Here is a 22,680-nt window from a genome sequence, read left to right as displayed (position 1 = left end):
CCAAGACAAAAGCGCCTTCTGTTTTCGTAAACTTGATGCATAACAATATATTTGCTGGTCTGCGACCCTCGTTTAGGCGGCGACTTTACTTTTCTTAAGTTTATGAAATGCGTTTACCACGCTTGACGTAAGCAGTAAGCGTTCGCTGACCCGCTCGTTGAGCATTATATCTGTGAGGCCTCTACGACTTACTTGCCCTGTCTACCTCTGATTTCGTGCACTATCTGCTGAAAATGTAGGAAGCGTAATACTTTGCGAAGGTAAAAGTTTGTCACACCGAAAGCTGCATTGCTTTGCTGCCAGCCATGTCCCACAAAATTCGCGGCGACATTTGAGCCCCTGAAACAATAAGCGAACCAGTGGCTCCATCTGAAAGTCCCAATATTTACTACAGCTGGTAGCAGCTGTTTCATCGTTTCCTCGAGCCTCACGCCACGCCTCACGCCACTCGCGATGTCACGTCACGTCGCACGTGGTTGAATAGTGATATCAGTCGTACTTGATACCGAGAAGCCAACCTGGCGGAAACAACGCCGGCATATACCGCTTGATTCAGCTCTTGTGCCATCAGTATCGGCTAATGGGCGTTCCCACCTTGGCAGCAGTAATGCATGCTCGCAAGCACTTCTGGCCGCTTCGGCTGAAGCAGCGGTCTTTATCGCGTTCCGTGAAACAGTATATATGCTCACCCTGATCGCCGCGCGATAACTTCATCTGCAGCACCACTTAGCATGACAGGGTGCCGCTCACCGGGGCTGCCATGCACTGCCAAGCACCGGGGCTAATGACGCTATATGCTGTTTAAAAGTACGCGCGCATCAAGTTGAATGTGATATCAGTGATCGCTATTGACTCGGCATAATCAATTAGCAATGGAAACCAAAGCTACTCATTTAGTCACCGCATGATTGATACTAATGACGACGTGCACGAATGAAGGTGATACTAAACAAAGCGATTCGTGATCGCTAGAGACACAATACTGCATAGCATCTTAGTGTTTCTAATTCAATCACTGTGTAAGTGATTTTTCATTCAATATCCGTGACGGTATACTGCGTAAAATACGAGAACAACTCACTGATGGGATCACTTGTGACAACTAATGGCTAGGTGTAATTAGTCAGCAGCTGTAACCAAAGAAATGCTCATTTAATTAGTTGATAATTGATATCAATGACGATGTATGTGAATGAAGGCTACCACTGACATACTAAACTAAGTGAGTCGTGATCACTAGCAACTAAGTCCTATAACTCGTAGTTATCATAATTGAGTCGCCATTTGAATGGCTCTTCGTTTGATATCTATAACGACAAGCTGTATTAAAGTATGACTCGGAATTAGCAGTGAGCAATGGTAAAGAAAATGCTCATTTGTTTACAGTGGGAAAGACACCAACCAGGACGTGCAAGAATGAAAACTACCATTGTACTAGTAATATAAGCGATTTATTACCACTATTGGCTTCATGATACCAGTTCTAAGTAGGCGCAGTTGAATCACTCGTTTTATGACATTTCATTTGATATATATGGCATTACTGGGAGTAAACCTGAGAGAACTTAGCATAGTATGTTAGTAACTTGTGATCATTGGTGAATTTAGTTGTATTATTTTGCTGCACTGTGTAATTATTTTGTTATTTGCTCACGCGCACACTTGTTTATCTTTATCCGGTGACCACATATCACTGGCCAACAAATGGTATAAAGGATATCGCTCAGCGCAAGATGAGCCTTTGTTTATCGGAAGCTTCTCGAATGTTATCGATGGTTCTATCTGTTGTTTATGTTGTCGCCGAGCGTCGTGTAAACAAATTCTCCGCGTGACGGGAATACTGGTATATATTGTAGAACTTAAGCGAGCACCGCCGATTACGCAGGAAGGTTCATTGAGCCATCTATAAATAGCAGACGCGTCTGATCCGCACATCACATTTCAACGATCGCCTCCTGTACTCGCCGCTATTGTTGTGCTTGAGCGTCAGTTGTCGTGTGGGCGCAAGTTCGCCCAATAGAGAGTTAGTTCCGCGATTCAGTTTTCACCGCTGTGTTCTTCACCTTCACTACAATGAGACAATCGAGCGTGATTAGTAATTTGTTTTCATGTGTTAAACTAGAACGTAATGTTGAATTCTCTAAATACCAAATAAAGCATTTTAAGGAATGATGATGTGCCAAAGGCGGACAAGGAAGAGAGGGTATCGACACCGACAAGCGCAAGAAAATAGCGCATAGCAAAGCATTTTAACGTGCACCAAAACTTGAGAAAAAATAGCACGCGCAGCCAGACTTAAGACTCGGATGTCACTCTGTAAACTCATTCGGTCCGCAGCTTCGTGCAGAATCTGACATTTTCACCTGTTTTCACTACATCAGGACGCGCATGTGCATCATGGCTTAACATTCCAGTTCAGGAGTTTTAACATGATAGACGAGCCTTTTTCCCTAAAAAGTAGTAGCATAAAACCAAAGTAGAATAAAATCAAACTGGACCCACATATAGAGGTAGCTATAGAATATATGCCACAAGAGTACGATTGGCAGACGAATGCTTGCTGCGCTGGAATCAGCGTTTTAATAATCACGCCATGTATTTGAAACGGGTCTACGAAAGAGTCTCAGGAAAAAATCCAGCAATCGGAATTAAACTAGACGCGACATAATGCGCGAAAGCCTTGTCAGGGTTAAGTGCCGCCTGCTATTTGCGAAAGAGGAGGCATTGCAAAGCGCTCGGTTTTTTTTTTTTTTTTAACGCGTGCTATAAAGTTACACCGATTGCTTCGCCTCAGGGTTGACTTCATCGCAGTAATCGATGTCCGGGATTCCCGGACTTGAAAGAAAAGTGGCGGAGCAAAAATATTAAAGCCTGTTTGTTGTCAGATGAATTACGAGTTATTTGTGTTTTAAACATGGAAACCTTACTTGAGCACATTAAGAAACACTGCTGCGTCCACATCGTAGTAGAGTGCAATCGACCGGGTAGCTCTAAAGTTGTATTAATAGGAGAAATATTGCACGGAAAAGGACAATCACACCACTTTATTGCTATGTATCATCTACACCTACATGTTGCAGTGTAAGGTAATTTGCACTCCTAAAACGGGTCGTTGAGTATATTTTCATAGTTGAAGAGCATTGGCCTGAAAGAACACTTATACCAGTAAAAATAATATTTTTCAGAGGCGTACTATATCATTTCGTCCAAATAATGTCTTTATAATACTCTAAACTTAGAGTTAGCCACCAATGTGCTCAACGGAAAACACAGAGAGAGAATATATTTGGCAAATGTGCATATAGATGACTATGCATGCGTCCATGTGGCAAAGGTTCACATAGGGTTGCGAAGTCGTGCAAACCGCGTAGGCGTCTATCGTCGTAACAATTGTGCTCCAATGTACGCCTGTAAATGCCAATAGGGTAGCCCCGAAGACGTCTCGAGAGGTGTATAGTTTCCGTGTGCGTTTTTCCCTAGCCTGCTCTTTGTTAATTTGTCATTATATTTGAGGTGAACTGGATGAAATAACGTCTGTTAGCTTGTCGTGAAGTGTAGTAATCGTTCTTACGTCATATTGTTGTCATGGCGTTCCGGCGTATATCACTAAGTATCTTCGTTTGCGAAGTTAATAGACTGATTCCTTCTTTGCAAATGCAGGAAACGTTATAATCGAATTTTGCCCATATGAGGAAGCTGCAGGGTCGAAATATTACCTGAGAAACATCACTATTTAAAAACTTGATGGTGTTTAGAACTTAATATTATGATACGATTAATCATCATTAGCTGTTTTGGCATTTCCGTTCATTGAAGCTCTGCTCCTGCTACTTTCCTGACAAGAAAGTTACAGGTCGTCAAGGCTCTCGGGACGTTTTTGACATGAAAGCACCGCTATGCAACGTCAAAGGGAATGCACACAGGATTCAATACAATTGTTTTTGAGTGAAGAAATTACGCCATAAGTGGTGGGCAGCATTTCAAAGCGTGATGCTGCAGGATACATAATAAAGAATCGTGCCCTTCATAAAGGTGTGGCTCTATTAACAATTGCGGTACCTTTATTGAGGGTGCGTAAAGGTGTGAGTTAACATAAAGCAGTTTTATGGATGTAATCTTTTACAGAGATTTTCATCAAGGATGCTGCTGCCTTAAGACATATGCTTGAGCTTTTGTTCAGCGCAATACTCAACGCAACGTATTAGCTTCGCGTTGCAGCCAAACGTATGACTGCCCTTTATCAGATAAACGAGTGGCTAAGTGCAGCGCGTATCTGCCTAATGAATGTACTACGGTGACCCGCGTGCGTCATCGGCAATTCAGGTGATCAGCTTTATCTAATTCACAGGGAAACTACGGAACAAGTGCCAACGTTGAAAAAGCAGATCGAGTGCTTCTAGCTGTATAAAAGAAGCAGACGCAAGCTCCACTGATGCACCGTTGAGGGCTCCGTGACAAGCACGCATCACGATGTCCAGCAGCTGGCTTTTCACCGTCGCCGTAAGCGTCACGCTGGTAGCGTCGGCACTGTCTCAGTGCGTGACGTACGGCTACTGCGGCACGGACGAGGACTCCGGCAAGCCGCTGCCATGCGCAGTCAAGCGTGATCCGGTCCCCATCGAGAGTGGCATCCTCAAGCACGCGTGCCCGGCGCTCATCGATTCTTCCGGCAAGTCGGTGCCCGCCTGCTGCGACGCGAACCAGGTGGCGGCCTTCAAGTCTGAGCTAAAGAACCTCGTAACCCTCGGCGTTGGCAGGCGCAGCAAGTGTTTCCGCAACTTCCAAAACCTCGTCTGCCAGGCGTTCTGCTCACCCCAGCAGTCCCGATTCGTCGCCATCAATGGCACCAGCAGCGAGGGAAGCAACCAGACCTCCGCCACGGAGTCTGTGTACGCCTTGAACAAGAATTTCGCCGAAGAAGTGTACCGTGCCTGCAAGGACGTCCGCACCTGGGTCTTCGGCATCAAGCTGATGAAGTACATGTGCGGAAAGTACGGCAACAGCGACTGCTCGGCCCAGCGCTTCCTCGACTTCGTGGGCTCCATCAGCTCGGAGGGCGGCTACTCACCGCTCAAGATCCACCATGTTCTCACCAAAGACCCGATTACAGTGGATGGCCAGAAGCTGGAGCCTTTCAACCCCAAGATCCTCTGATTTCATCAAAGCTCGTGCGGGGACGTATACGACGGTTGGCGTAATAAATAAAGACTTGAAACAGCAGCAGCTGTAAAACTGGATATTTTTTTCTCTTTATCATATCATTTCATATATTTACGTCAGGGTCGGTCTAGCGGAATTCAGGCGGTGGGTCTAAAAATGAAACGAAGCAAAATTATATGACGTGTGAGCTTACAAGTGCAGCTGTTTTGAATTTCAGTGGGTCCGTAATAGGCACGATGCTCGCAAGCAGGTGGTTCCAGTGCAATGTGGCCTTCGGGACAAGTGAGTTACTGTGCAAGAGCTGATATCTCTTGGAATGACTTCCAAGCTGGTCTTCCATTTTTTCTTTTGGTAGGTCGCGGGCAGAAAGCCATCATTCTACGCAGTCCACTTATGGAATGCTGTCGCGGAAACGTCTCCTATATCATAGACTCGTCGGCAGCAAGAGTCAGCCTTGAAAGCACCATTTCGTTTTTGAAACTGACGAATCAGAAACTTTCAGACCAACGCATGCGCGCTTCAGCATAACAAAATGTTTTTTTCTCCTTCTGGGTAATTACGATGCTAGGAACTACTTTGTTCTAAATAGAGAGCGCACCAGCGTGAATAGGAAGAAAGACGTTTGATGCAGGTATCAATCATTATGTGGCCTTCATGTATGCTGATTAAGTTCTAATTACGAATACCAGAAGAATGCCGCTGGAGGCATTGACTCGTGCTAGTTGGTCTATCATATTGGGAACATAAATAATGCTAAAAAGACAAGGACAGACAAGAAACGACAACTAGGTTAGGTTAGGTTAGGTTAGGTTAGGTTAGGTTAGCGATATTTAGGTTCCAAATGCTGCGCAGTTCTGTGCGTACGTGGAAGGACTAAGGGTTACGTGCGCCTCGTAACATATTCTCGAAAACGCGCAGTGTCGCAACTCGAAGGCCCTTGGAAGAGTTTGCATTGATGAAGGTAATGCAGTCGGGGGTATTTCACATCTGGTATGTCATTTATTCAAAAGACATAGTCAGAAGGGTAGGTGCAGGGAGAATGAGAAAGATAGCCAAGGAGGCTAACCCGCCGTGGTGACATGGTGGCCTTTGGCGTCGCTCTGCTAAGCTCGAGGGTGAGGGATCAAATCACGGCCATGTTGGACGCATTTTGATGGTAGCGAAATGCAAAAATACCCGTGCACTCTGTACCTTTGGGTGTACTTTTAAGAACACCGGGGGATCAAAATTAATCAAGCCGCCAGTCCCCCACTACGGTGTACCTCATAATCATATCGTGGTTTTGGCCCGTAAAACGCCAGAAACACCAGTGCATAAATAGCGCCGCTTTCCTGTATACAACCTCTTTCTCTTACAGTCATCTGCAAACGCTAGAGTTATGAGGAAAGTCGCAATTACATCGGACATCGCTTAAACTAATCACAGACCCACCAAGAGAAGTGCCCATGTGAGGCTCTCTTTTGCCTAGGCTAGCATTTGCACAGTGTGTTAAAAAAAATGAGCAGGCTGGTGCACTTCCATCTGGAAGAAACTACTAAAAAAATACAAAGCGCCGAAGACAAAGCCAATCGCTTATCTTCATCATCATCATTTATATTCCCTTAATTAATGACCCTTATGAGGCATTACGTAAGCGGGGGGGGGGGGGGGTACAGCATGAAACATTGCAGTGCGTCAAATGACATAAATGACAAGCTCAGTTTGTCATGTTTGAACGCTGCGTTATTCATGCTGCCGTTGTTTCTCTGGTGAAAACACTGCTTGTTTTCTTTATCTTATCTCGCAATTTAAGTTGGGATTACCACCACTATGATAAAAAAAAGGAATAATGTTGTCAGTCAATATATAGCACTCTATTCACTGGGTGGAAATGGGTGTCCTAGTGTTCCTTGTGTTTTTACCTATACCTGCATAGGTGGTCGAAGTGAGGACGATGGATGTTTTCAGGAACTTGCGCGCGCCTCTAATGGCAGCTCACCGAGGAGTCAATATAAAAGTGCGCCGGCTCCACTACCATCTGCTACTGCCACATATTTGCATATTTGTTGCGAAAGGCGCAGGCAACGTCTAGTCGTCTTCTGCTGTTCTACGTCATCAAGTGCTCTTCAAGCTTCCTGGATTTCTCGCAGATTAACAAGTATTCATGTACTGCGCTTTGAGGCTCTAAAATTCCCGCTAGCTAAATTTCTTTCGCCGTTTGTTACTGGGAGCGCTACGATCCTTTGTTCAGCATTTCGAGGGTTCTTGAGGATTTGCGTTTGGCACGTTGCGCTCACACCTGATGGATACATGGCAAAAGAAGATTACAGCATTGATAACGTATACGCCTGGGCACAGACATGCGTCGATGCGATACATGAATATCGTCTCCGCCTCGAGAAATCGTCGTGTTTTAACCTGAAACATTTCGCTTCAGTCAGCATAGGAGGTTGCTTGCTAAAATCGCATGCATCGAAAACATGTGACACTAACTTTGTTGGGCATCAGTGATCTACCCTACCATGCCTTATCTAAATCCGACTTTACGCGCGTCATTTATCAGGCCATTACTTGGAATGAGGGTCACCTTCTTCTGAATAGATCCTTATCTATAGAACCCTATCTCCTACGTGGCGCGATGCTTGGCAAATGAATATTAATTTTCCTGAAGCCGTACGCCCTTTCCAACATGTACCTCACAGTCACCTTTTGCTTATTCATATATTGGTTCTTCCCTGCAGAAAGTGCTGGAATATAAGTGCCTGAGTGTTCTATTTAGGCACGATCTGTCATGATCGAAACGTATTGATTTACTCTGTACTAAAGCACTTTCTCCTCTCCGTCACTTACAACGCACGCTTCCTTCAGGTCCTAACGCAACCAAATTGCTTACCTACAAGACCTTGGCGCGGCGTATCCTTGAATTTGGCTTTGTAGCTTGAAATCCCTACTTGAAATGAGACATATTGTAGTGGGAATCTGTTCAAGAGAAATCCACTCGCTTTATAGGCCGGCGTTATGACCGTGACTTCTCTTCAGACCTGTCATCTTTTGGTCGCCCTACTATTCATGCACCTATGCTACATTTCATACATCAGGTGGAACGCTGTGCAAGCTACGCAAGAAGTACGGTCACCAAAATGTATCACTCCGCGCGTTCCGGCGATGTTACGCTGCGCGCAAGTGGCGTTTGCTCGCGCGAGCATGCACGTGGGGCCACCGCGAAGGGCTGCAAATAAATAAAAAAGATGAAAAGCAAACTGATATAGAACTACGTGTTAGCAGCCGTATTAGTGCATGGTTTGTTTCTTTCTAAGGTTAATTCTTTTTTGTTTCATTCAGAACTGAGCTTATATAAAGAACATTTTCACAAAGATCGGTCAGAAAACACCAAACTATTTCTAAGTGCGAACGCAGGCCACTCCAAAAAAAGTATCTGTAGACTAGACAACGTTGCACCTGATGTAGGAAACGGAGTATAGTCAGGTTGAATGCATTAAATTTATTTATTCTTTATTTAACACTGAACGCTACTCAGCTTTACATTACGTCAAGTTTGCCAAACCTTCTACGACTAGAAATGTTCAGCCTTTGAAAATTGTACCGACCTAGGCCAGAAGCGAAAGATAAACACGCAGCCACTTCCCTCGCGCAATCGAATAAGGGAATATGTATCCCGCCGATGTGAGGCACTTCTCACTGAACGAATTTGCAAAGCTGCTGTTTGCAGCTGCTGACATTGCCTTTATGCCGAACGAGTGTTTCGCAATGTTTGTTCTTACCGCAGTCCTGATATAAACCTTTCCATGGTTGCTGTATGTACAAATAAATAAATAATAAATAAATAAATAAATAAATATTAAAGTTATTAAAATAATATTATGGAATGTATCTTTGCTGCCGTATCTCCTACGCGCTTTACTTGAGCATCGTTGTGTAGAGGAAAGCAACCAAAGCTGAATCATGCATGTGTCACGTGCTCAGATGGCTCCGCTGTCTCACGACGCACGACGCAATTGGAGCGTGACGTTTAACAGCGCAAACTCGGACGAAGGACGGCGAAAGAGACAGACGCAGATATCTGCGTCTGAATCTGCGTCTGTCTCGTTCGCCATCCTTTGTCCAAGTTCGCGCTGTTAAATGTCGTGGACCAACACCAACATCTAACTAGCCCGGTCGCATGCCTTTCTGCCATTGGAGCTAGAGTTAGCCTCTCGCTCGGCTGTACTTTTGTCGATCCGAGCGAGCGAGCGGTCGCGTTCCAGAGAGCTAAATCTGCCATAGTAGGCATAATTCACCGAACTCAAGCCGGTGCTCATTAGGAGAGTTTCATCGTCATCATCATCATTTATTTTCCCTTAAAGACCCCAATGGGGCATTACATAAGGGGCGGGGGGCGGGGGCAGCATGAAACTCTGGCATGTTCGCAGCAATGTCAAATCAAAGTATTGATGTGCTCATGTGAGAGTGTAACAGATGAATGACAACTTTTTTTTGCAAACGGTATTGATTTGGTCTCTCCAGTTAAGATTACTGTAAAATATAATGTCTAGATATTTAGCAGTCACAACAATAAATTATGGGGTTTTTACGTGCCAAAACCACGATCTGATTATGAGGCACGCCGTAGTGGGGGACTCCGGAAATTTGGACCACCTGGGGTTCTTTAACGTGCACCTAAATCTAAATACACGGGTGTTTTCGCATTTCGCCCCCATCGAAATGCGGCTTCCGTGGCCGGGATTCGATCCCGCGACCTCGTGCTCAGCAGCCCAACACCATAGCCAATGAGCAACCACGGCGGGTGGCAGTCACAACACATTTAATGGTTCGATTGTTTAATGATATGCTAATTGAAACGTGGTTTTCATTTGTGCATGGAAAATAACGTATTTTGTTTTATCGGCATATATAGTAACAGTTGATTTTCACGAAACCACATTGAAACAGCTAGTAGTTCATTGGATACAGTATATTGTAAGGTTTCAAGTGAACTATCTGTGAATAAAATTACAGTATCGTCCGCATACATTAATGCTTTCGACGATTGTAGAATTCGAGGGAAATCATTAAAGTGTAGAGTGAATAAAATGGGACCCAATACGGATCCCCTTGCGGTACACCACATGTGACATTACTAGATTCGGATAAAAAACCGTCAATTAGTGCTTTCTGCTTTCGCGATGTGACATAACTGGAAAAGAAGTCATAAACACCATCAATGATACCATAGCACTTCAGTTTTTTCAGAGTGCCGCGTGACTAATGGTATCAGACGCCTTTTTTTATGTCGATAAAAATTCCAATAACAATCTTTTGATGGTTCAGGGCAGAGTTGAGTATTTGAGATAAAGTAAGCACAGCTGTTGACGTGGATTTCCCTCGGACGAAACCATGCTGTTCCGGGCAAATTATGTTATTCTTGCTGTTGATCAAATAATTTTTCAAATATATTTTTTACTATACTCAAAACGGATATCGGTCTGTAGCTGCCGGGAATATTATGGTTGCCCGTTTTGTATATTGGTACAACTTTGGCCATTTTTAATACATCTGGATAGGAATTCGCAAGTAATGAACGGTTAAATAAATGACAAAGTGGAGCACTCAAAATTTCAGTACCCAAGCTTGTATGCCATCAATCCTTGTGACTTTGTTCAACTGTAGATTTTTTAAAACAGACGTCACCAGCTCTTCTGTTATGACCTAAAAGCTAAATTTGTTTTCACTTTTTTCAACGTAAGTAGTGGGCCGTGCAGCACTAAATTGTTTTGTATTGTTGTAGCCAACCGTAGCAAAGTAATCATTAAAATCATTTGTAAGGCTAGTTGTGACGTTGTCAGGGAGAATTTACTTTTTTTTTATCGAGCCCTGCCACTTTCCTGACCATTTGCCACGTTTGTTTTGTATCGCAACGGGCAACGAGCACGTGCGTAATATGCCCTTTTAGATTTACGCATTAGCCCAACTGACTGACTTCTGAAGTACTTAAATTGAGCCTTGTAATATTCACTTATTTTGTTGAACTTCAGCTTATTGTAATATTAATTTTTTTTCTTCAGTAGTGCTAGAATAGGCTGTGTTATCCAAGGACATATGGCGTGATCATACTTACGTCTTGTGCACGTATACGATGACTGCTTGATAGCATTCGTGCTACTGCAAATAATGTTATCACATCCTAGTGGCACGTCGTCATTATGCAACGTTTCGAACACAGTGTGTTGCAAGAGGGTGCGTACTTGCGAATAGTTAACGCGTGTGTGATATCTCGGGAGCAACTTTTCTTTTTTACGAGTATGATGTAAGTGCGATTGTGGCATGAAAATAAAAGTCGGGTGGTGATCAGCAATTGCAAAATCATAAACACCAGCTTCTACGTTAGTATCAAGACTGAACAGCATGTGATCAGTAAGTGTGGCCGAATTTTCGAAGAAACGTGTTTGTTCGGTTGTAATATTTCTAAGACTAAATGATTGTAGGAGGAACAAGTAGTCATGGCACTGATCCTTTAGCAGATCTATATTGAAGTCACCACAGATTATTATCTGGGAATGGGAAGTTACACGGTGAATCAGCACACTTTCCATGACGGATATGAAGTCATCTACGCTTGAGCTTGGGAGGCGATATACTACACCAGCTATGACACCACATTCAATCGTCGCAAATAGCGCTTCCGCAGATTGTTAGTGCTCGAGATATCGTTTAGACGCTGGAAACTGAGCTCGTTTCTGATAAACGTGGCTCCTCCACGCTCACAGCTGTGACAACCTAATCATGCGCTCTCATCTCATCATGCGCTCTCAACATCATGCGCTCTCGGCTGTGACAACATCACATATCCAGGTATATTTACGTACACATCTTCCTTTAGCCACGTTTTTGTAATTGCGAATATATCGTATGGAAATGAAGGTTGTGACAAATAGATTAGTAGCTGGTCGAAAATTTTCTTTATGCTGCGGATATTGCAATGGAACACTGATATGTTTTTATGTTTGTGCGACGGCATTTCAACATCTGCGTTAATAATCATCTCCATCGGTTACTGTACTCTATCGAGGTCCTCTGCGCATGTAACGTGCAGAACCCTCGAATTTTCTGTCTTGCGCATTAACACTTTGCCGTCTAACACCCAAGCAAATTTTCAATTTTCTTTCGCGTTTTTCATTCAGTGCTTTTGCTAAAAGTATCTTATTTGCTGGACAAAGGTGTTCATTCCCGAACACTGGCGAACTAACCTTGAATCCCAAGGTGGACGTGTTCAGCCTCCGCTTTTTTGCCGCTCTCAGAACCCGGTCCCTCACTTTGCGAGAGTGGAATTTCACTATGATGCTGGGTTTCTCTTTGTCCTTCGACGGGACTCGATCAATTGCTTCGATGTTGGACTCGGCAATTTCAGAGCCAATGCACGGTGAAAATGCTTTTATTGTAGAAGTTAGATCTTCGCCTCGGGCTAAAGGTATTCTTTTTATTTCTAGGTTGGTCTTACGACTGTATTGCTGCATGCCAGTTGACTCTTTCTTAATGTCTTCGAGTTTCTTTGCAAGACGCAAGTTGTTTTTTTATTTCGCTATGGTCGTTTTTAACTTTAGCCATTTCGCTCTTTAGTGTTTGCATTTCTGCTCGAAACGCCTCAAAGCTTTAATTGATGAAGTTCATTGCTTGTTTTTCAGGGTCCAACTCAGTTCTTATCAAGCTCATAAGGTCGCGTTTCCTTTCATCATATTTCACATCAAGTCTACTAGTCAAGTCTGCCAAAGCCTTGCCCAGTTGTTTACAGGTCGTAGGAGCCTTCTCACTCGTATTGCGCACACAGTAGGGAGCAGTCCGGCAGCCTAAGTAGTTATTACTTAAGTAACAATATGAATAGAACGTACCTGCACAAAATGAACACTTCGTTAAAGGCCGTTCGTTTGTTGTGGCTGCCTGGACTGCTCCTTTGTAATGCCGCTCTCAGTCGAGGGACCATTTACGTACCCGGCTGGTGACGTCAGGGCTCAAAATTGTGCGCAGAAGAATTTGGTGGTCCGGCGGGTTCTTTCCAGTGGTCAGTGCGATGGTCCACCTGTCGTTGCGTGACCTGGCAGAGTGACTAAACGTAGGCGCTCGACGTAAATCGGCCACGGGCGCTCTGCCCAAAACAAGCAGTTCGTTGAAGGCCGTTCGTTTGTTGTGGCTGCCTGGGCTGCTCCTGTGTGATGCCGCCACTCATCCACATCAATCATCCACATCCTTCAAAAATGAATTTTCTGAAACAAAATATAGGTTTTGTGCCATTTACCATTCCAAGCTCTGTGGTTGTTCTAGAACATTTTTCAAAAGGAATTGTTTCCATCTTAAGCCGTTGACAAGCAATGAATGTTTGATGCAACCCCTCCTGCTCGCATTCGAAACCAAAACGGAACTTTTTTTTTATTTCGGAACATGAGCAATTTCGTCAGATATCGCTTGTATTGAATGTTATGCATAATTAATTTGTTTTATTACGTTATAAAAGCTTTCAGAAACATTTTGGGACACTTGCTGTTATGTAATCAGTGAAAAATTTTCACTAGAGGGCTTTCAATACCTAGACATTTGCTTATGTTCAAACGCATTTTCTTAATACGTTATCTTTTTTTTTCATTTGATACTTAAGGTGAGCGGGGATAATTTGTTTGTAATAAATATTTTTGAACGAAATTTTGTGTCGTGTTTCTTTATACATTAAGCTATGCAATGGAGCGGAATAATCAAGACTTAGCGTTGACTTTCATACTATGGGCAATTGTTTCGGAAAACAAGTTTGCCACGTGAGTTACAGTTTTGAATTTTTTATGATAACAGACTTTCGCTCCAAGATACGGCTATTATGGTAGTTGGTTGCACAGTTCATTGTCGCGATTACGTAGTTGCCAAGTGGCATTTGTTTCGTACATACCATTTCATAGTTACGACGGTTGGCGCAACACTCTTATTTCGGCCAATTTTAAATAATGTAAAAACATTTTTTATAGTTTTCATGGTTCAATCCCCTGAAAGGTTCCAACTACATAGGCTTTACAAGATAATAATGTAACGGCAGCTTTGGGACTAAAATCGTTAACTTTTTTCCTCGAAGGTGGTGACAAACCTTAGGCTCGGGTCCAGCTGCAATTTCTCTATAAAATATACAGGTAAAACGTAGAAAATGTTTAACGAGTCAAGCGCTGGACAGATGCAAATCAATTTTATTTCATTTCAGAGAGAAAGTTAAACCCTAATGACTCTAGGAAGCAAAACATTGATCAAAGGCCTCGAATTTTTACTGCAATTCCCTAATATTGGCGAGCTTCAAAAAATGTGAAGTACGAAGGTATACAAATCCGTTAGTCTGCACCAAAAACTGATATCGCAGTTCACCCGTTCGTGGATCTAAAGCGGACAAATTTCATAAGTGAATTCACAGCTTACTTCAAATTGTTACAATGTTTGCGAGGATGTTGCTAGAGTCTCTGACAAATTACGAGCATATTCCAGGGTGGTGCATAATATAATGAAGAGAACCTAAAGGAAACCATTAGGTTCAGCGAGACTAACAGATTAGGTATCTGGAATAACCTTGTTCATTCATAGAGAGAACAGGAAGTGACACAAATGTAAAATAAGAGTGGCGCAGCCCGTTGCCGGCTACTATGCCTCTCACGTGACTTCAGCACTGGTTGATTCACAGAGAGCTGCATAGAGGGAGGTCACCTGGAGATTCCATTAAAGTGAGCTTGCTTTAAATAATTGAACTCGTCCGTTCATTCGCGGGTGGTTCAAACTGAGGCGCAGCAGCGGTACATTCATAGTCTATATTCTGGGCAACTAAGAGAAATATAGGCATGCAGAGAACGATGATACATTTCTAGGCGAATAATCTATCGATTGAGCTCTACCTTGTATTTTTCTCAATACTTCCCTTAATTTCGTTTTCTTTACATGTCTAAATAGATGCAGTTTACAGAAATGTGATATAATTATTTAGGCCTGAGTTACAGAGTTGAAAATTTGGTACTTGTGCTTTTGTTTTCAATTTCACAATTTTCATCAATTTTTTTGACAAACATGACGACTTAAACAACAAATTCCCTTTGTACAGTCGCTAATTTTTTTTCACTTTTCTTCTTGTAAATGCTACAAACCTCCTCAAAATCGTTCTAGTAGTAGCCAAGCGACATGATTTCTCCGTTCCAATGAATTTATATTGAAGCTCCCGAACTAAAGCTTCTTCTTAAGTCATTTACTGCGAAACCGTCGAAAATGTTGTCTTCGCATTTGTGGAATGACCTCATATTTTAGCAAGCCACATGTTCATACATTAGCTCTACCATGCTCATGCTGTGGCACAACGTTAAGGATAATGAAAGTTGTCTCTTCTATATAATTTGCTAATGTTATTTTAATGTATTCGCCTTCCTTCTAACGAACCACAAAGTATGTGGAACGAGTGATTGAGTAGGGAAGCTTTGTAAGTGCTTGCTATTTCACAAGCACACAGCCAGCGCTGACATTGCGCAAACGCTATGAATAGGTTACAAAAGACAAGATAATTGGAGAGATAATATGTTGCTATGCATAAACGTAGCATTACGGCTTGGCACATTCGTAGTTACTGAGGGGCGTGCGGCTGATAAGAAACCAGTCCCATCATTCGGCAGTGACTTCCTCGCTTGGCTACTGTTTGGTAAAGGACGATACAGAGTGGCATATTGGCATAGCTGCATATCGGTGTAGATGGAGCGCATTATCGCCGCCATTATCGGCTGACCCTGACCACCTGATGTGAAGCCAACGCGATAAGTGCAGCCACTTTCAAGAGGCCATTGCACGCGGCATGCGCGCTATATGTGACCTGCGTGAGAATGATTTTGCCGTGGAAGATTTCAGGAAGCTATATGGTGTCACTGTGGCCGAGTAAGACACGCACGTCACTATCATCTGTCCCTAAATAGTAGACGCGTATGAGGACTCGAGTGATGAGGACGTCAGCGAAATATGAACACCTATGTCTCTTTGGACGTATATTGCGCCATGAAATGACTCTAGGGACGAGACAAGAACGTGACACACACACAAGCGCTCAACTTTCAAGCAGATGTTCTTTTCCCAAGTGCAACATGTACATCGGAGATAAGAAAACAAAGAAAGGTAGAGGAGACCCAGCAACTATCATACTACGAGATAATAACCACCGCGAATCGTGTTAGAAAAGAAAGTGAACAAATTTTAGCTCTTATTTTTTGTTAGTACTACGGAAGCTATGCTCGCGTATGCATCCTTCGTGTTTTTCAACTACGCGTGACTCCGTGATTTCGCGTGTCAACTGATCTACAGATCTGCATAACACAGCAGTCTAATGAATGAATACTAATGAACACTAATGAATGCCTAAGGGCCCGGAAACTGCCTCGGTAACGTTGTAGTTATGCACCTTGATCCTTTCGTTTAAGCAACGTCCCGTTTGTTCGTTGTACGAATTACCGCAGAACAAAGGAATTAAGTACACTAAGTTCCGAGTGCACTACAGGAATGCGCTTGCTGCAATACGCACCGCGGTAGCTTAGTGGAGAGGGCGTCGTGCTGCTAAACTCACGGTCGCCGGTTCGATCCCAGCTGAGGTGGATGAATTTCGATGGGAGCTAAATCCAGAAGCACTCGGGAACTTAGATTTAAGGGCACGCTATAGAACCCCACGTGGTCAAAATGAATTCAGAGTCCCCCACTATTGCGTGCGTCATGATCACATCGTGGTTTAGGCACGTGAAACCAAAGAATGTGCTGCAATAATAATTTCGTGCAACACATACTGAACTATTACCGCGCTGTCCGAGGTGCACAAGTAACGTAAAAGATGATAGGACAGACCGAGACTTGCAAATGGAATGTGCGACCAGGTTGACGCAAGCCGTGGCTGCCCAACGCCCTTCATCTGCTGACGTGGGAAAGAACCCGCAGAACTAGAAATATGTTGCAGTAATAATTTCTTGCGGACTAGTTGGTTCATAATGAACTATTAAGTGCATGATTCACAAGAAATGAAAAAGAGGACAGGACAGAGCGCAGTCTGCGCTCTGTCCTGTAGTCTTTTTTTTTTCTTTCTTTGTGCATCTTGGGAAACACGTTACTATTACAAATAACTTGTTCAATTAAAGTTTTTACGATGCTCAGCTGTCCAGACTTGCAACACAACTGCCTATGTATTCACACGCTTGCAAAGATTCTGCATGGGTTCGGGAGCGAAAAATACCCCATGGACATTTGCCTTCTTGGGTGCCTTCTTGAGATTGTGTAAAATGCACTGCAGACACGGTATAACTCTTACTTCCTTCGGTTTTTATGCCCCTCCGAATCTGCACCACCCGACCATGAACTTTTCCCGCACTGCTTGCGCCGCAGCTCTGATCAGCCGCGAAAAGAAACTTTCCTCTAATGAATGCTTCCCCTAATCTCCGCACGTTAAATGACACCAGGTGGTTAAAATTAATCAGGAGTCGCCCACTACAGCGCGCCTCATAATCAGATTGAGGTTTTGGCACGTAAAACCCCATCACTTTTTTAGCCGAACCTTCTCTGCCTGTGTCACGAAAATGTGTCACCGTGAACCAATCAAACCAGACTCTCTGAGAAATGGGGGTAGAATGAGCGACAGTGGCTATCGCACTATCGGCGGTCCTTCAGAGAAGACAACACGCGCAGCACGCGCATCCGGATAATGCCATCTTGTTTTTACGCTTTCAAGAAGCCTGTTACTCCCAGAATAGAATCACCCGCAAGACTAGATGAAGTGCTTTCACCCGCAAGACCAGATGAAGTGCTTTGTATCACCCACTTCCACATATATTCGGTGCAATATAAAAGAGCAGCTGAGCCTACCTTAGACGCCGACGCTTCAGTATAAGCAGCTGCTGTGCTTAATCTGTAGAGTAGGATAACTTCCACGCGGCAAGTCCCTTTGCAACACAGGGCTGGCGCAGCGCTTTCCAAAGCGAACTAACGTAACGACGAATTGTCTCTTTAGAGAGCTGGTTACTGAGTGGAGTTCTAACTTCTGGGCGCTTAGAAAAGCGTTTGATTGGCAAGCGCATCATCTCTCTAATCACCGGTGATAATAAAGTCCGAAGTTATCCACTGAAACATTACTATTCCCCCTTTCTTTTGTGATTTCTTTACTTTAACCCAGCCACTGACGACAAACTTATGTTAAGGCACACCACAAGATGGTTGAATTCCTGACTTATAATTAACAGAAACGTACAGAAACATCGTGCAAACTGTTACGCAAAACAGTGTACCGGCCCCCTGCTAGTAGTCATAGTATACATTGAAAAAGCGAAAAAGACATACTAAAAAAAAAAAGACAGCCCTATCGAATCACCTTAAGTCTAATTGTCCTAAAACTTCTACGAAAGAACGCTACGGGGTCGTGGCTGACGCGCAAGAGCCTTTTTTTTTTCTATATCGAAAGCCTTGGTAATTTGGCTGATTACGGCAGATAAATCCCGTTTCCACCCATTGTGGAGTACGCTTGCACTGTCAGCATAGTACAGGCAGGTCAATGGCTTTACACGCTTCCGAAAGCACAGTAACGAATTCCAATAGTTGGCCAGCTCATCCCTCGCATTATCAGTGAGTGCAGGGGTACGCCAATGTTCCCAAAGACGCAAGTGATCCCGCGTGACTGCAGTCACACGATTAGAGAGATTTGCGAGAAAAGTGCGCCAGACATGCCCCCGTTTTTGTTTTATCAGAGCGAATCCAAAGAATGGAAGTCTTTGACCTCATTATGACTTCACGGGCACCGTTCGTGTATTTTTTTTTACTTTTCGCTGCTTTCGTGCGTACACGAGATTTAACAGGAAGCATGCGCATTGTCTTGCGTGATGCTTCTGTACGTTTCTGTAGTTCATAATCAGCGTATGCGGCCTGTCGTCTGTTCTCCTTCAACATTTAGTTTTGAGCAGTTTAGTTTTAATGACGATGGTTTTAATGGACGATGTAAAATATTTCACTGGTCTGTATTCTGAAACGACAAATCCGTTGTTGTTGTTTTTTTCATCTTTTTTTGCAAATGGTAGCTGCTGGAAATTGAGCTCCGTGACAGTGAAATATTTATAAACTAACTCGTGTGTGAGTTTGTTCATAAGGTGTGTGAACACTATAGCTCTCACCTGAATTTCGACTGTTACCGGGTCTCGATTATTTCTTGATTCGTGGCACAGGTTGCCAGAAATGGGAGACACTCACTCACATCCTTCACTGCTCTATGTCACTTTTTTTTCGTGATAATCCCCCCACCCGCGCTCCGACTTACGCCCACTCACAATCGCCGGCACTCACTCGAGCTAACATTCTCACCCACTCCTCCTCACTGGCATTGTTTCACGTTCATGCGTTACCTTTTCTAAACTATGCTGTGATATATACCAGCTGTATTTTGCAATTCGCAGAGACTTTTCAGCTTCATTGTTGTCTGTATTTGTAATTATATTTTAGACACTTGTGTATTTTCTATTTGGTACGCACTTTTCAGCGTTGATCGTGCGCACTGTGAGATGTGTGTAGGTTAAGCGGCCCTCTCAGGCAAACTGATGCCCTTAGCCGCATATCCTGAGAATGCTGCATGCTTGTATGCTGTACGTCCTCAAATAAACTTTAAAAAAGACCGCACTCACCTACCCTCTTTTTTATTTTATTTTTTTAAAGTGGAGCTTTGGTCTCCTACTTGATCTGGTTTGGAGCGGCTGCCTGGCAGTGGGGTCGGTCGCTGTCTCGCCAGATATATTAGTCGAACATCCGCACGTGATACAGTGTAAGGCCATATTGCTTCCCGACTTTAACTTCAAGCTCTTAACGTGTTCTCGCAGGCGATCACTGAAACATCGACCTGGTTGACCGATGTAAACGCGTCCACAAGAAAGCGGCACTTTCTAAATGACACCACATTTGCAGGGCATAAAATTATTGGCGTGTCTCTTGCTGCAGGTGTAAGGCCGTTCGCCACTCGCAGTTCACACGCTTACACAGACCACCGAGCTTGTTGGGGCCGAAAAAAAAACAACCTAAAAACTGGCGCGTCCTGCAGCCTTCTTAATCCTGTGGGACACTTTGTTCACATGTGGGATTACGGCGGTTTTTGTCCTGTCGGGTTTCTTTGTTGGAACAACGTTGTTCCTTCGTAGTTTTCGCAACAGGGTTTCCGCGAGGTCGCATATAAGAAAATCGGGAAAACAAGCTCCTCCCAATCACTTGACTAGTGATGCAAGGCTCTGCGCAACTCGATGAGGGCACCACCGCGCGTTTTTCATGGCGGCAAATGCATAAATCATTAATTTCGCAGGCTTTCAAGTGAGGTACTGGTTCCAGTTTACAATACCATTTACATGGCTAAGTGAATTGTTAAAACAGTATTCAAATGATCACCCCACTGCAATAATTCTAAGCGCCTAGTACTTTTATAGGCCGTACTATCTGCATCATTGAACACCCTGAAGGAAACGTCACCCTCAGACAGACAGACAGACAAAGAACTTTAATGGAGGTCCTGAGAAGCTCTGTTGCCCCCTCTCAGGGAGGCGACGAAGCCGCGGGCCGCACCCACGTCGGGACGGGGAGACCAAGCTCCAGCGCCGCATCGTGGTCTCTCTGGACAGCCCAAAATTGGCGTGAATGGTCGGAGCTCCGAAGAGCAGAGCTCCACTCCTCTGCAGTGCATCGATGCGGGCCCCTCTATAACGAGGGGCATCCCCAGAGCATGTGTTCCAAAGTACTACATTGTCCGCAGCTAGGGCAGTCTGGACTAAAGCAGTCTGGATTGATGTAGTGAAATAAATTCAGGTTGGGATATGATCCCGTCTGAAGCATGCGTAGTGTGACAGCTTGAGGTCTGGTTAGTGTCCCGTGTGGGGGAGGGTATAGTCTTCTACCAAGGTAGTAGTGTTTGGTAACCTCGTTGAAGGTGGAGAGAGTGTCACGGAACTCGACGAGCCCAGAATCGACGGAGCCTCGACTTGCAGTGGCGTCAGCGCGGAGGGTTAGTTCGCGCGCTTGGACGTGTGCGATGTCATTGAGGTTGCGGAGGGAGTCGAGTTGGGGTTCGAGATGGGCCGGGAACCACGTGATTGTATGTGGCTGGATGACTTTGCCTTTGAGAATTCGATGAGCTTCCTTGGCGATGGCACCAGAGGCAAATGCCCGAACCGCCGCCCTCGAGTCAGTAAATATTTCAGCTCTCTCATCGTCGAGAAGTGCAAGAGCGACCGCAGCCTGCTCTGCCCTAGCCGGGGTGCTGTCTCTGATGGAGGCCGCACAAGTGACGTGTCCGTCGTGATTGACCACCGTTGCGACGAAGTCCGATGTGTGCTCGTACTGGGCCGCGTCAACGAAAGTGACCGTGTGAGGCGAGGCTTTTATGCTCCGGAGCAATGCCACAGCCCTAGCTTTGCGCCTGCTCGCATTGTGTTGTGGATGCACGTTTTTGGGAAAAGGAGCAACCGTAATGTTGTCCCGTAGGTAATCTGGCATTTCACATGTGCGTTCCATCGCTACAGTGGAGCCGATTCCTAATACCGCGAGAATCTCCCTCCCAGCAGGGGTGCTAGAGAGTCGTGATACTTGAGCCGTTTCCTGAGCTTCGATGATTTCATCGAGTGTATTATGTACACCTAGTTGAAGAAGGCGGTCCGTGCTGGCGTTTATTGGTACTCCTATTACTTTTTTGATGCTTTTACGGATGAGCGTGTCCAGCTTGTGCCTTTCAGAAGCGTACCACTTGTGCATTGCAGCCACGTAAATTATGTGACTCATTAAGAATGCGTGGAATAGCCCTCAGAAAAAAAAACTGTTTGCCTTCGAACCAAAGCGGACAGCCTCAGTTTTTGCAGTGTTTACACTTTGTTGGTTGCCCTGGCGTTTAGTCTTCCCAGGCCATAATTTGCTTTGTTAGACAAGTTTTCACCACACGAAGCAAACACAATATGCTCGTATTGACAACTTAAATAATCAAGTTAACTTGCGAAGGGATCAATGCTATATCATTAATATATAAATTAAGTAATAAGATGATAAATAATTTCCTGTGGTACCCTGAAATGATTTGCTTCTGGTTTGAAACAACGTTACTAACTGAAACATACTGTTTTCTGTGTGGTAGATGACATTTAAGCAATTTAAGCGGGCGCCCGCTAATACCTTAGAGGTTTAGTTTCTCAAACAAGATGACATGGCGTATATAATGAAACGCTTGAGCAAAATCTGCAAAAATTTATTGTGTTTCCTTGTAATTGTTGTTGCGTCTCAAAACGGCAATGCGTATGCTTTGGATGCTTCTCACGAGGCGACCCCTTCACCCGCACCCGCCTATACGGCGATAAGGCCCGACGTCGACAACTGACAGACAGAGAAACTCCCTTCCAGGTGACAACAACCATCGTATTCTGTGGAAGCACTAACGACCGCCAAGGCCAGTCTCCTGATCCTGACAAGCTGGCCATCACGGAGAGTCCACTAATTGCGGCAACGAGCCAATGCCGACGA

At 44.3% G+C, this 22,680-nt stretch overlaps 1 protein-coding gene across 1 annotated transcript; it reads left to right on the top strand.

Moving 5' to 3' along the window:
- Window positions 1-4,428: 4,428 nt before the first annotated feature.
- LOC119458256 (NPC1-like intracellular cholesterol transporter 1) lies at window positions 4,429-5,231 on the top strand. Its single transcript, XM_037720085.2, has one exon. The coding sequence runs from the start codon at window positions 4,471-4,473 to the stop codon at window positions 5,152-5,154; it is 684 nt and encodes a 227-aa protein (XP_037576013.1). The 5' UTR covers window positions 4,429-4,470; the 3' UTR covers window positions 5,155-5,231.
- Window positions 5,232-22,680: the final 17,449 nt, after the last annotated feature.

Source organism: Dermacentor silvarum, chromosome 7 (genome assembly GCF_013339745.2).
Source record: "Dermacentor silvarum isolate Dsil-2018 chromosome 7, BIME_Dsil_1.4, whole genome shotgun sequence".
NCBI classification, from domain to species: domain Eukaryota; kingdom Metazoa; phylum Arthropoda; class Arachnida; order Ixodida; family Ixodidae; genus Dermacentor; species Dermacentor silvarum.
The sequence above is the reverse complement of the archived record's forward strand: the minus strand, read 5'-3'. Positions and strand labels throughout refer to the sequence as shown.